General features: G+C 40.2%; 1 protein-coding gene and 1 long non-coding RNA gene across 4 annotated transcripts in view; both read right to left on the bottom strand.

Moving 5' to 3' along the window:
- The window catches only part of LOC106959374 (uncharacterized), a 29,990-nt gene extending 29,547 nt beyond the window's left edge, over window positions 1-443 (bottom strand). The window contains exon 1 of the long non-coding RNA XR_001427335.1: window positions 276-443. This is a non-coding gene — a long non-coding RNA (uncharacterized LOC106959374). The remainder of the gene's footprint in view (window positions 1-275) is intronic.
- An 11,310-nt stretch (window positions 444-11,753) lies between these two features.
- uacab (uveal autoantigen with coiled-coil domains and ankyrin repeats b) overlaps window positions 11,754-15,558 on the bottom strand; it is a 54,255-nt gene continuing 50,450 nt past the window's right edge. For all 3 annotated transcript variants that reach the window (XM_015051924.1, XM_015051926.1, XM_015051925.1), the window contains 2 exons: window positions 14,583-14,648; window positions 11,754-14,437 (listed from right to left, as the gene is read on the bottom strand). In XM_015051924.1, coding sequence (XP_014907410.1) covers window positions 14,366-14,437; window positions 14,583-14,648 — 138 coding nt within the window. In that variant the 3' untranslated portion in view covers window positions 11,754-14,365. The remainder of the gene's footprint in view (window positions 14,438-14,582; window positions 14,649-15,558) is intronic.

The following is a 15,558-nucleotide window of genomic DNA, read 5'->3' as shown; positions in this document are numbered from 1 at the left end:
AAAATTGTACTCCATTTAGGAGGAAATCTCCTCTCTTGCCGCTTGTTGCCACTTACGTTCAGTTGAGGAGCAGACCAATTTTTTCCCACTTATTTATGTTAAACCTACCAGTTCACCAACATAGAAACTGAGATGTCAGATAAGTCATGACTACAAAAGTTCTAATTTACATATTGAATACAGTTAAAGTGTTTAGAAAAAATGATGAATTAAGAGGGAAATAGAGAGAAATAATGTTTAAAAAAACTGGTATTTTTTCAGAAGATACATTTCACCTGTATCTGGAGATGGCCACCGGTCTTTATGGTGATTAGATGTCTTGATGTTTCCCTCTGGATTTCTTGTTTTTCACACATGGTGAAACTATTTTTCTTCGTCGTATGTTCGTCGTATGAAAATTAGAGTCCAATTATCGCATCTGACGTACAGCTGGCCGTGATTTACGGAGGCTGAACAAATGTGGGCTGAAACCAAACGAGCAGAACAAACTTAATTGCAAACGCTATTTTTTTCCCCAACAGCATTAACTACGGTTTTAAGCATAAAAACTAATGCAAACATTTCTTTAAGTAAAACAAAACTCACTCGGATATGACGTTGGTAGACCTCAACAAGAGGGTTTCAGTATTTGTCAGTGCAATACCAGATGTCACCACACACAGATAGTATAGGAATTGTTGAACTCCAGTGGAGGCGCTGTTTCGTCAACCAGATGTGTAATTAAAATGACGAATAAAAACTGAAAATAATTCCCATAAAGTGCACATTCAAATGCGAATGAGAATATACTACATTTATCGTTGCTTTCAACTTTATCTCAACTTATCGCTTGCACATTAATCTTAATTGGAACAGTATGTAAAGTGCAAACCTCATTTGCTTATTCAGCTCAGTTTAGCCATAAACCTGTTAATATCTTCTCATGACTCTTCACAAGACAAACAGGTCCAGCGACAGTGACACAAGTAAGTAGACAGTTTTGTAAAGGTATTTCTAAAAATGAATGATTTTAAACATTTAACTTTTTGGTGAGGCTGCCAAGTGCCTCCTTACCAAAATACATCAGCAGAAGAAAGAAACCAAAGTGAAACCAAATCATAGGTTCTCTCTCTTTTGGTTCCATCCCCACTATGCGCATTGCAGTGGGGACATTGTTCTGCTGCAAAAAGACGGGGACATTTGACAACAATCAAATGTTGGGCAACAATTCATCTGGACATCGAACACGACATTCAGAGAAAACCATGTTAAAAACCAAGCTATTTTTTTTAATTCCACTTAGTATATCCACTACTTTGTGTTGCTCTTTCAATTAAAATCCCAGTAAAAATTATTGTAGTATGTTGCTGTCATGGGACAAAATGTGAAAAAGGTTAAAGTTTGGCATGACAGTAATTCACAAAGATCTAGTTCAGTCATAATAACGTACTGTTTAGCAAAATAAAATCAGAGGGGAGATTTACAAATGCACACAAGTTGTCAAAGAGTATAAAAGTGTCATGAAGCTTCACTCAGTCACTGCAATGATCTAAACAGTTTTTATTGACTTGACCCACAAATAAACCAACCGCCAACAGCAAATGGAGGAGTCCATTTGAAATACAGCCCAGCCACAATCAGCTATTTTCAGAGCAAAGTGCAAAAGAGATCAAACATCTCAGGAGTTTATTAGTATCCAGAGCATCTTGGATAACAACCATCAGATACATAATTTATAGCTTTCACCAAACAGCTGGCCTGTTTTGAACATGGATACAAAAAAAAAGGAAAATACTCGAATGTCTAAAAGGATCTGAAATAGTGATGTTTACAAGGCAAATGCTCATTTTATAGAGTCCAGAGACAAAGTTTTGACCTCCATTGTTCCATTGTGATAAACAGATGTTGGCATCATAACCCAAGTTAAATCCTCACAAAGCCTCATGTACGGTGTGCATTTTAGGACATCCTCAGGTCTCAGGAAAACATCCTCGCACATCAGGCCAAAGACAAAAAGCCATCAGACCTCCGACTGAACGGCTTCAGCAAAAACGCCTTCAGACGAGAAGATCTCAAAAAAGAAAAGCGTCAGAACAACGGCGTTCTACGGGCTTAATCTAGCTTTTTAGCATTTCATTCAAAAGATCTTTAGCCCTTTCAAATTTAATTTGGAAACAGATATTCATATTAACCTAAATTTTCAAATTACAGTAAAAAAAAACAATTGACCACCACCTAAAAACAGGATTATTTATAGCCTTCTGAGGCCAAAACTGATCTAAAAGCTTTATCCTGCTCAATCCAGCTCCTAATCTGGACAAATCAACAACCAGAAAAAAAAATAAGATAAAACAAAAACTTTTTCTAAATTGTATTGCGTAATGTAGATGTCACTATTTCCATTTCATTTCAAGATCAAATTAAAAGCAGTTCAGAAGCAATCAGTACTTTCAGAGGTCAAAGTTTAGTTCCTGCCGTTGGTTTTTTTGGGAAAAAAATGACAAAGAAGTGAAACCAAACCCAGAAAAGTGAAGCTGTGGAAACAAAACCAATACAGGAGAAAGAAAAATGCGACTGATCCACAGTTTTGACGGGAAGTCAAACTCCGGAGACAGCTCTCTGTGGGTTTGTCTTTACAAGAGAGTTCCCAAATCAACCCGATCATGGGATTTTTTTTTTTTCCTCTTTTAAATGAACACATAAGCGATGACTGCTGCTGACAAGACAGAAAGCAAACTTGCAGGCAGTCTCTGGGTAGTGAAAAGAAAAACTTTAAAAGTCTGAGGACGTTTCAAAATAAAACCTCTAAATATATATATTAGAAAATGCTTTGCTGCAATTATCTGCTTAGCTGAATTTCAACACCGGGTTCCAACTGCAGCAGCGAAGATTAAAATACAAATGAGGGATTAAAGAGGCTGAGGAACAATGGAGGTGAGAAGAGGAGCTAATCTAATTAAGATTTCAATCACTCAATTAGATCTGAGTAGGAGAAACAAATGGCAAGTAAATTCTTTCATCATAACAACCGGTTTAATTACTCCAAGACAGAGCGCCGACATCTGGCGTGTCCCCTCCAGACTGCTGACAGAGTGTGTACGAACACACACACGTATAGAGTAAGAGGGAGAGTTTTGCTGCGACAATGTGGAGGGATTTTGAGAGTGGGAGTTCAACAAGGACTGGGCTTTAACTGAGCCCCGACTGTGTTTATGAGCGGGGAGGCTGGCAGCACGGTGCACCCACGCGGTCAGAGCAAAGAGTAGCATTAATGGCACTCGGGCCGATTTTTCCCATGAGAGCACGGCTCTCCGGCTGAGAATGAGGTCGCGGGCCCTTTTCGGGGGAGGAGAGGTGCGGTTTAATTCAGCACACGAACACGAGGGCTCGACGGCGGACAGACAGGCTCGGGGAGGGGTTTCGGGAGGCCGGGGAGCCGCGGCGGTGGCCCGAGGTGCCGTGCCAGCAGCACACTCAGAGGGAACAGCCAGGGCTTCTCAGTACTCAGCTGCACCACTTCTTGTTGCGAGTCTGTCTAACCACTTCCTCATGCTGCAGGCAGCGAGGTCAGGGTTCAGTCAGGTCCTCTGACAGCCAGAACAGGCTGCAATAACAAGAGTGCTGGAAACAAGAACTCTCTTTCATTTTCTCTCCACAGCTACTGCCCTCCCCTCCACCCTCCCTGCCTTCCTTCCTGCAGCAAGACACATTTTTGCAGTCAATTTGTTTCTGTGGGGCCGCGGTATTTACAAGCCTGCAGCATGGAAGTTTTATCATTATACAATGAGCTGTTCCCTGAGCATAAAGCTCAAAAACAGGCTTGTCTGGAAATATTTTTCGGTTGTACGGTCAGTGTTGGATTTTGCAAAATAAGCGATCCCAGAAAAGAAGTTTATGGAGGACAATAAAGATGAAAGCGAAACCCCTGAGGGAAATCTTTAAAGGCTTTTTATGCAACATATTTATTTAGGCTTTCACGTCACAGTTTAGGTTTTAGGGAGGAGAAACAAACCGTTCAGTGTTTTCTGTTGCTTTTCAAACCGTTTTTAGGCATATCTGGAAAAATCAGATGGTCATTTGCTGCCCTCGTCTGGTTAAGAACGATATTGCAGCTACACTGTGATACTACAATCTGATTTGAGTCAATGACTTGATCTACAAAGATAACCATAGTTAACTCAGGACAGCGCAGCTCCTCTTTGTGCACAGTAAAAAATAGTTCTGCTAAGTAACAAATAACTAATTACACACTACTTCTTGACTGAGAAAGTGAAGACATCTTTCTGATAAAAACCTTAAAAGTTATCAAGTTTTGTTTTGAGAGCTAATTTCTTGGACTTTCAATCAAAAATAAAAATTTGACTTTTAGACAATGAGGGGATTTAAAAGGAAGTTGAAATTAGCCAATTAGAAGAGTTCTTCCTCCCTGTGGCATCAGACAGCTTTCTGAATTGGTACTTTTAGGAAACCATTTAAAAAACTAACTTAAAACTACAAGTTGTTTGTGCATTAAATTAATGTTAACACATGCAGGGATAAGCAGTTTTGACATCCAAAACTTTTCATGAATATCTAAAATTGAATTTAATAATGGCTAATGAGCTTTTTTTTTTTTTTTTTAATTATTATTAAAATGAAATAACTTGAGTAATTGCCTCCTGTAAAAACTGCATCTGGTTTTCATATCAGCAGAATGGCACAGCAGCAACAAAAACAGCTTCTGCTCTACAGAATATGCTTTATCTTGACTAAACTGAGCATTTACGAGCCCTAAACTATAAAATTCAGCCGATAAGCTGAAATTGGCATGAGAGCAGAGAGTCTTTAGAGGTAAAGCTTCAAAACCCAAGAGTCAGCTCACGCTGCAGGATCGTCTGTTCAGTGCCAAAACAATAGATTCAGGGTCAAATAAAACCGCGGCCAGCACGATGAAGTTGTTGCTGTGAAGCTCGTATCAATTTTACAAGAACGAGTCGACCAGATTCGACAACAGCAACACGAAAAGCAGAGAGCGGACACTGCAGGGTCTGGATGCTGGGGGTCGTTTCACATGTTTGTGAGTTGATCATACGGCACAAGCGGCAGTTTCACACTCCAGGGGGAGCATGTTGGTATTAATAGGTCAGAACGGTGTGTGTGCGCAAAAATACAAGTCAGCTAAGTGGGTCAGAGACACGGATTCAGGGACCCGGTACGGGTCAGCGGGCAGACTTAGAGGTGTATTTGCACATTTCTGGCAAGGGTATCGGCGGAATAGCTTTGCCCCGCAGGTCAGCTTCAATATTTGTTGTACGGATGATTTATAAATATTTCCCTTTGGTCTCACCAAGGGCAGAGCATCTCGCCAGGGCGAAAGCTCTCTCTGAAGTGAAGCCATAAAAGTAAATTCTGTAAGATGCCTGCGTGCCTCAATACACACACACACACACACAATCTGCTGCACCATACCCTCTCATCTCTGCCAGAAACACACACACACACACACACACAGACCTAAGCAGCAGAATAACTATGATCAGGGTGAACACTTCTGAGTAGATTATAAGGCACTCAGGCCGGAAACCTCCAGTCACTCCGACTTTGACTCAAAGCAGTCACCATCAGGTCGGGTTTGCAGTTTAATGGCGGTAATAACTTGTTGTCAGTGAGGGAAAAAAACGAGCGCAATTAAACCGGCATCATCACAGCGGGGATGAGAACTTCAAAAAGGTTGCGATATTCACGGTTTGGAAATGTCACAACAAACAATTCGCCTCATGTCATCTTTTTCTTTTTTTCCTTTTTACAACCCGCCTTTTCGTACTAGTTGCAAAAACGCCGCTAACTGGATGAAAATTAGCTGTGAAGATTAAAAGCTCTGATGAAAAGAAAGTCACAGAAACAGATGTCAGATTTATAACCGGTTGCATCTTGAACTCCTGCAGCCTCCTCCTGTGCGTCCAGTTGGATGGTGTGACAATACAACCTAATAAAACTCAGATCTTAACCTCTACCGCCATCCTGTGAAACGGCTCTGAGATCAGCCAACGATAACTCAGCCACCGAAACCGCCAGTCAAACAGGAAGGCCGTTTTTGACTGTTTGACCTTTTGGCCTACACGCTACTGAAATCCCAGCTCGGTGGAGGAAATGAACCCTCCGAGCCACTTCTTCATCATCAGTTCACTACAAAGCAAATGTAATTCATGTTGGGCAAGAGGCAGCAAATTAGGGAAAGAGCTGAATGCTCTGAATTAGTTTCAGCGTCTCGGTCGCCTCGAATGAAAACAATCACCGGCTGTTTCTCACCCAGATCAAGAGCTGGGGATTTTTTTTTAACTCTCAATTGTTTGTTCTTTTCTAAGAAAAGAAAGAAAAAAAAAACAACCAAAATGGACTCCCTGGAAATCACCTTTTCAAGCCTAGATGTATTTTTGCCAAGAAATTAAAGAAAGATTTCTTTTGTTACCCAGAAAGTGTTTATTTAGTGTTCTACCGATGGTTGTGGTCAAAAGAGGCATTCCCAGCATTCATATTAACCTTTGTTAATCAGTAGCACATTCATCCTGATTGACGGTGGTGACTGAGTTTTCTGCTCTCTCAAAAAAAAAGTAACTGGAATGAATTAAATAAGCGTTTCAATGACACTCGTCTGTCAGATTGAAAGCACCTTTTGAATTTCTGTGTCAGAAAGGTTTGATGCGGTATTGAATAATAAAAGTATTTCAGCCATCAGTTCTGTTAAAGGGATGATTTAATGAGGCGCGTAAAAATCTTTGTGAAAGTTTAAATACCACAGAGGGTAAAACCTGAACATCCACACGACAGTTTCTTGTGTGAAGCAACGAGTTTCACCCAAACTGCCTAAAATGTTCTTGCTAACCATCAATCCCGCAGCATCAATCAAACTGGATTATCTCCCACAAAATTGGTGCCATTCCTACAAACTTGCAGCATTTCTTCAAGGACTCAAACCCAGGCTTCCTCAGCCGCTCCAACAACTTCTAGCCGACACCCTCAGGCGTAATGCAACATCTCCGCCGTGTTCCCAAGCACAGACCAAATCCGAAAGTCTTATCTGAACCAAAATGCTAAAATTTTCCGTTTCAAAGCGAGAGGTTGTTGCGGAAGGAGTATTTTGGAGCGGGATATGCGGCGGTTGGGACCCATCTGTTTCTCGCTAAGTCACTGGAGGGAGGAAGAAAAGCCCAACAGATACGCTAAGCATTAGCGGTTAACCAACTACTAATGAGGGGAAAAGAAAAACATTGAACTCAGATGAAACTGTTTAGCATGCGGGAGTGTATGGTGTCCTTACTGGGTTTCAGGGAACAATGGCCAACACTCACGTAAGCCTCATCTGTAATAACCGAGGGGATAACAATGAGACGATCGGCTCTGTTTCTAATCTCTGAATGTGTTATCCCATCCCTGGAATAAGGAAAGCTGTTTTCACACATGTATCCTATACACATACTTCCACACGTTGGATTCAGCAAAAGTCCCGGCCTCTGGGTTCTGGTCTTGGCGTGTAAACACAGAGCCTTCTGCCAGCGTTTGGGGGTTTGCTGGTGTTCATTTCTCTGATCCCCCGTTCTCTTCCCTCATCTACCTCTCCAAGCCCTGGAATAAATCTTGGGAAAAGAGCGGGCCTCCTGCCCCCACGCTGAAACTCATTCCCAGGTGTGCAAATCCCGGGTCAGGCCAGGATCACGCTGCAACACCGCCGATGTGTTACATAGAGGGGCAACGCACGGCGGCAGATGACGAGTACAGAGGGATGTGAGGCGAACGGCAAGGGAAAGGTGAGAAGCGGGAGGTTTAGGGGGCGAAGAAGCAGAAACGGGATGAAAATTAAATAAAGTGATGGAGAGCAGGCAGGAGACAGGAGAGCCCGGTTTGGGAATGCGAGCCATGCTGAAACCATTGGGCTCAAATCAGCACCATGTGTCCTTCAGAGTCTTATTATCCCATAAATGAACTTTATTGAGGCAACAAAGTGCTTTGGAGCTCTGCGAAAACATTAAAGGGGCCTCCGCCTGTCTCGGCCTGGGGCCAAGAGGAGTCCTGTTCCTCAGGGGATGCATGAAAAAAAAAAAAAAGAAAAAGCGGGGCCCATGGCCTCATGTTTGCTGCCCTCAGACCGCGGGGTATGTCTGAGTAATAGCCTATTAGTGACAGAGAAATAGTTTGCAATTACACAGAGCAGACAATTATGGTGCAGGCCCCCTGAACCACCTGACCCTGTGAGGGAAACCAGGAAGGAAGGATGAGAGGTGACAGGAACGGAGAGGAGGAAAGAAAGGTTGGCGCGGTGCTGCGAAAAAGTACTTGACCCCTACAGAGATTTATTTTGTTTAAACAAATTTTTTGGAAAGCTGTGTTTTTAACTTGACTGGCGACATCAGGAGATGTGTTGCAACTTCTTTGCCGATTACAACGGAGGATGTTCCAGAAAACGTTTTGTCCATCAGAGCTTTCACCATCCTGACTCTGGCACCTTTAAAACGTGCTGCGTTTACCAAGACAAACATGGGAACATTTCCAAAAGCCTAAAGTGATCAACAGGAAGAAGACGGACATCCAAAGCTATAATACCTCTGTGACATGCAGAATATTTGGTTTAAGGAGGAACCCAGTCAATCTTGAACATCAAAGTGCGTTTACTCGTCTTAAGGGAGCAAATGATCACTTGTGAGGAGTTATACGAGGGTTTTTGTGGGTTTAGGAAGAAAGCTGCAGAAACGCTAAACTGCTTCGACCGATGAAGACTCCAAGTTTGAAAATAAAAACCATCTGGTGATGAAGCAAAGGTTATCAGAGTCCAAAGTCTGCTTTTCATTTTCAAATGAAGCCTTTCAGCTCAAATCTACCAGCGCCACCTCGCACTGGGGTTTGCTTCTCATTCTGAGTAAACATTTCAGGTTTGGTCAGTGAAACTTTTCGACTCCAGAAACGTGAAGCAAAACAAAAACAAAGAGAGTTCCTTCAAACTGAGACCTGAAAGTGTCAACGATTGAAAACCTAATCAGCTGGTCTTTCCTCGCAACACTCCCAAGGGGGAACAACGGCGCTTTTATCCGAGCTGATCAAAGTGTAAGTGCTGTATTTAACACGCGGCACAGTCACAACAAAAAGTTATCTCAATCCAGACATGCAGAGAGGCCCCCCGAGGCCCCGTGTATGACTGGTGAACCGCAGCCGCTCCTCCGGAGAGACCGAGCGTGGGGGAGAGAAATGAGCAGCCACTGAGGTGGAAGACTGCTGCGTTAGATAACAAATGTTCATGACAGCTCAGAGGGCTGCGAGGAAATACGTGGGCGTGTGTTTGATGTGTATATAACCACCCGCCTGGGCTCCCCAGCCAGCTCACCACTCAGCAGGCGCGCAGCGGACGACCGGGGCCCAATCCAACATAAATACTGTCTGATCCTTTTTGGGGCGACAAATTTCATAAGGATGGGAATTTTTTTTTTTTTTTTTTCCCCATTTTCCCTTTTCTTTCTTCTGCGGTGAGGAAAGGAGGGTTATAATGGTTAACCAAACTGCCACAAGTGGATGCATGGGACTGATTAGGACACTGGAAATAAGATTAAAGAGATTTCAAGCAACAGATTGAAATGTATTTGCCATGATTGCTGAGAACAGCTTATTCAGGCCAGACCGCAAAAATAGAGCATCGTAAACCAGAGGAAGGAGGACCGGAGAGATTTGCTGAAACTCAGGACAAACCTTGCAGAGATTAGAGGGTGTGTGTGTGTGTGTGTGCCTGAAGAGAAGGTGAAACAATAGATGGATTAGCTCTTAGCTTAACTACTTTCAATAATCAGTCACTTGGGTTTATTTAGCCACATTTTGCTCCCAAAAACGAAAAATCTCCCACCTGAGGAGTGAGTCTGCACGCCACGAGTTTTATCTAACATTCAGACCTGACCTCTGTCCTCAGGCTGCCCCTTAAAAAAAAAAAAGGCTTTGTTGAAAAATAAATCTATTGAAGTCAGAAAGAGAAACAGACAAATCAATATAGGGGCAGGCTCCAGGATAAAAGCGGGCACTGTAATGCCAGAGAGATCCTCGCTCTCATTCCTGGGCTCATTGGCCTTAAAGTGAAACCACATGAACGGAGCCGCCGCCGCCAGGGAACGTAGGAGTGCGAGGAACGCAAAGCAAACTGACGTCAGCGCTCACCAACCCTAAAACCGCTGCAGGTTGCATCAGCGTTCATGATTTTCAAACCGCTCTACGTCATCCACATTTGAGGTACATTTTTCTTTAAAAAACAAAAATAAACAAAAATAAAGCTTCGCTCACCTTTTTTTTTTTTTGGGTCTAATTTCTCTGCAGACCGTCTCAAGTTCAGTCAGGCTGATCAGGTATCGACACTGGAGGCCATGTTGGGTCTTTTATTGTCCCCATCTGTCCTGAAATCCCTGCCGTGTTCTGTTAAATTAACATCTTTAAATGACAAATTTGTTTGAAAAATCTGACTAATCTGAAGGGGGAGAAAAGCAATGATAATATGAATGGAAATAAAAACAATCAGTTGCCTTATGTGATGTCACAGGAGGCATGTGTGTTTACAAGTTCATTTTAGAGGCTCTTAATTTTATGGCAAAACTTTACACAATAAAAAACTGATGACATGTTCTAGGAAACAAACTTGTCTATAAAAAAAAAAGTATTCACTCACTTGGATGTTTTACCTTTTTACTACATTTACAAAATCAATCAAAATTAGGCTTTTTTGACAAAAAAAAAAAATCACACTGAAAGCTAATTTTGATTACATAAAAAGAACTGAATAAAAATATGTAACATAAATAAGTGATTGCTTAATTAATCACCGCTTTCAAGTCAGTAGTTAGACGTGCCTTGGCTGCAATCACAGCACAAAATCTCTGTGGATTCTGTGATTTCATTCCTTCTATTCAAAAATACTTTATTGATCCCAAAAGGAAATGAAATCATCTCCTTTGCAAAACTGTAAACTACAATCAGTCCAGTCACTATATTCAGGTCCACTCAGATCAAATCAGTCACCTGGATCTCTATTGAATTACATTGGTCACTATGAAGAGGATGAACATTTGTGCTCATTTTGTTACATATTTTTAGGATCATTTTTATGGAAATCAGCTTTTTTGTGTTACTGTTTTTGTAAAAAAAAAAAAAAAAAAAAAAACCCGCCTAATTTTGTTTTTGTTTTTTATGATTGATTTGTAAAAGCAATTAAAAAAGTGTAAAATATTGTAGAGGGGGTTGAAGAAGCCTTTAATAGACACTTTATACAATGTAGTTGTGATTGTAAAGAAAAAAAAATTGAGCAGCTTTAATTGTGTCTTACAAATATTTTCTACATGTTATTCCTGGCTCTTATAGTTTGTGCATCAGAGAACCATTCAGGTGAGCTAAATTAAATAAATTAGCCTTAGAGAGATCATGACTAGCTTGGCCCAAAACGATTACATTCCTGCAGGTTTAAATGTTTATTCCTTACAGTAGTCTGGGCAGTTAATAGAAAATTACTTTAAATAATCAAAGTTCAAAAGAGGTTAGAAAAAGTCCAGCTACAAAACATTTGGAGGCAGACGGCTTCTTATCATACATGAAAAACTTTGACACGTCAAGGTCAAAACTGTAGAAGTATGAAGCTAAAGGAAAGCTTTGAAATGACCTTCATTTCTACTCTTACACGTTATACTACCACCTCTGCACCAACATCGGCGATTCTGTAACTTTTGGTGACAGAATCACAGGTGACAGAATCACAGGAACACCAGACGCCGACAAGCATGTAGTTTTCTATGTTAGGCACTTTTATTGACGTATGAATGTTCAACAAACAGAAAGTGTTATTAAGGATAAACATCCAGTTTTCCCACAACGGATGGACAGAGTTCTGCAGACATCTAGTCGAAACATATCCCAAATTATTAGCGTTAGCCCTTTAAACCTGCAGAACACCACACACCTAGCGTCACTTTCCAAACTGAAGACAGGAGTGTTTTCAAGTTACTGCTAATAGGAGGGTTTCTCTACATAAATAAATGCACCTTTTTGATTCTTGAATTGTCAGATGTTCCTCTGAACACGTTTGTGCCGCTCTACTTCCAGACCTGCTGAATTATCTGATTCGTCAGACTGTCGTAAAGTAATTAAAGTAGTACAAAGCTATGAAAAACATTTCAGTGGAAAGGCAAAAAGAGACTTGCTCCAAAAATCACAAACGGCACAACACAACAGCATCCGGAGTCACACAAAGCTGGCTCAGGGGTACCTGTTGCTTTAAGGCAGCTTTTGAGTTCACTGCAGCAGGAGTTAGATAAAAGACAAGATTTAGTTTTTCCTCTTTGTTCAAAGAAATAATATTAATGTGGTTATGTATTAGGTTTTATATTTTCATTTTAAATATTAAAATTACTCTCCTTCTACTTAAATTTAAGCATGCAGAACTTAAGAGCTTGGAAAAACAACTGAATACCCCTGAGCTACAATGGTTACGTCGTCTATCGACTTGGCCTGCCAAGTCTTACCACTAGAGGGAGCTCTGGGTTCAAAAAACAAAAAAAAAAAAGTGAACATTTCACTGCAAACTTTAGGAAACGGCAGATCTGCACAGACTCCAACCCGGCATCATCGGCACACGGCCTCATGTAATCCGACTGATGGACACAAATCGACCTCTGACTCCCTGTAGGCGTTTGAGTTTGGACCTTCAGAACTGGATAAGCAGTGTCATAAAATTGAGTCTGATTCACAGGAAGTCGATTAAATGTAGCGACAAACATGAAACAGGTCAAAGGACAGATTCATATTTTTAAAAGGTCACAGGCCTGCGTGAGTCGTGATCTGAAAGAAGTTGCTGCTATTCCTTCTGGATCCATGTAAGATCCAGAATTTCATCCTGATAAAAATTTAGTATAACTAAGAAGTGGCTTCGAATTAAGACATTTTTCACCATTACAAGGATCATATACAATTTTCTTTTCAGAACTCTAACGTTGCAGACTACAATTTCTGATATTTCCAGGTAGTTTTGTTTTTTTTTTTAGTTCTTTTTTAATATAACTTGATGCTGAAGTTGGCTTCCAGTTCTAGTCTCCAGAACCTTTAATTTTGACCTGGATTAACAAAAGTACTGTTAATGCTTTAAGCAACGAAACAAGTTTAAAACGCTTATTTAAGGTGGTTTGGGAGCATTAAAGTGTTGAAATTACGTCTTTTTTTATTTTGTATGGGTGTGTTCATCGCTCAGCGTGTTGAATACCAAACTGCTGATAACTGCTGATGTTAAATGTAATAAAGCAAATTTAAAAAGCCTTTAATTTTTAACATGAATCTTACACACAAGGGCTTTTTTTTATTCACTTTTATCTTGCATCAGCTTACTCAGGAGTGAAGTCTTGAAATTCAGAAATGTTGCTGCACTCATTTCCTTCCTCGTGATTTACAAATACTAAAGCAGATTCCACACTTATCCAAAAATGTAAGGATTTCAACCATATGAACCCAGAAGTTTCACTGAGAGTTTTCTGAAAAGAAACAATCAGGAGGTTAAAAAAAAAAGAAATATTATATCAAAACATTTCATTCATGGTTTTAAAAAATAACTGCAACATTTTAAACAGTTTTCTTTTGTTGCACAAGTAGCCAAAACTGAAATTCATACGGTTGCCTCTGACTATTTTAAATCCAGCGTTTCAGACATTGTTCATGTGAGACACAGTTTAAGGTTTCACTGTCAAACTAAGTTTGCTTATCTTAATATCTTCTGAGTGACTTAGAATCAGAAGGGATAATTACAGCAACATTAGTAGATAATTAAAATATGAACCTGTCCTTAATTTATTTATTTTTTTGTAGCAACACTTCAATAAACAATGAAAACTTTCTGCAGTGTCGACTGTCAGGTGGGAATGTGAAAGTAGTCTTGTGATCATGTCCAGTTTTCATTTCAGCTGAGCATTTAGGAGTGTGTCATGAAGAACAATAAAAGAGAAGAAAACTACTAAACAAACCCACATTTCAAATAACTTCCATGTTACTGAGCTAAATGGGCCAAAGCTGCTGGTTCTATTCCAAAAGATTTTACAAAAATGCATCATGGCGAAGAAAAAAACTGAATTTAAAGCTGGAACTGAGATGTTTCTTTAGGTAATTCAAAGAAAACACGTCTTTGAGTTTGACAGCGACACACGTTTGTACCTGTAAAAGTTGTTCCTAATCTGCAGCGACAGCTTTCAGATTTAAATATCCAAGAATCAAGGTGCAGAGACACTACAGACAGATTTCAGAAAAACCCCAACTGGAAAACATTGCTTGTTTCTCTTCATAGCTATATTAGAAAAAGATAAATGAGTAAATTGGAGAAGGCAGATTTTTTTTGTCGGTTTTTGTTATGGAAACTTCAACAGACGAATTCCTCTCTCATACGAAGGATCTGTAGTAAGACGGCCTGGACGTCCTCATCCATGTGCCCCTGAAAGACACACAGTCAGAAAAACTCCCTTAAAGACAAATGGTATCAATAACCACCACACTTGTGAATTGGATTTTTACATTTCTAAAATGTGAAAAACTGGTTAAGCATAAAGTCTGCAGCGTTTTGAGGGTGAGGAACTCACCTGTGCTGCCCTGAGAAGATGAATCCGATAAATGGAAACCACCTCTCTGTGCTTCCTCTCAGCATCCTTATCGGGGAGAAAAGCAGAAGACATGAAAGACTCGGTGTCGCTTTGATGCCTTTAGCAGCAGCACACGTCCTCAGTACTGAACTGCAGCATCACATCGCTACAAGGGGTCCAGCGAATATCAGGATATCAGACGAACCTCCATAACAATCACTGACAAAACCCAACTGCTCAACACATCAGATTTTAACGTTTCACATATTTCCACTTAATATTCCATACTAATCCAGAATCCATCTTTAGATTTTTCCAGCAGTTTTTATATTTGACTAAAAGAAAAATCCCTATTAATGGGTTTTATTGTTGATTTTTGCCTCCAAAAGTCATGAAACAAAATTTGAAGTTGGCTTCTGATTCATTTTAGAGGTTTTTTTTTTTTTTTTGGCATCTGGATCAATTAATATATATTCATCAGCCAGAAGAATCCCTACTGGACCATTCTAGATACAGGGTTTCCCCCAGAAAACTTGCTAAGCCCGGTGGTCGGGACGTCAAGGTGGTCCACCGGTGGTCCACCTCGTTTTTGTATTAAAAGATAGTAAGTTGACAGGAAATGTAAAAGCATTACTGTGTAATTATATGTTACGGGAAAAGATCTCCAGTGAAATGCTATTTAAACCCACAACTAGTTCAAAACAACAAATTTGCACTTCTGTTTAATCCAAATTAAGTCAGCGGCTCAATCAGGCCCCCAAGGCCTTCAGGGGCCCCATAAACGCTAATATTTTAAAACAGACCACAGAAACATAAATGAAACACTTGTTTATTGAGATTATCAATGCTGTTAAATTTTATTCAATTGTTTAGGCATACATAAATTAAATGATTTTAAATTGTTTAACACTTAAATACAAGATTTTAAGGAGCTGTCAAGTTTACTTTGTAAAATTTCAAAGAGCAATATTCATAG

This window comes from Poecilia latipinna, unplaced genomic scaffold, assembly GCF_001443285.1.
Source record: "Poecilia latipinna isolate Pla-1442-1.1 unplaced genomic scaffold, P_latipinna-1.0 Scaffold1074, whole genome shotgun sequence".
In the NCBI taxonomy this organism is placed as follows: Eukaryota; Metazoa; Chordata; class Actinopteri; order Cyprinodontiformes; family Poeciliidae; genus Poecilia; species Poecilia latipinna.
This window is presented reverse-complemented; position numbering and strand designations above follow the sequence as displayed.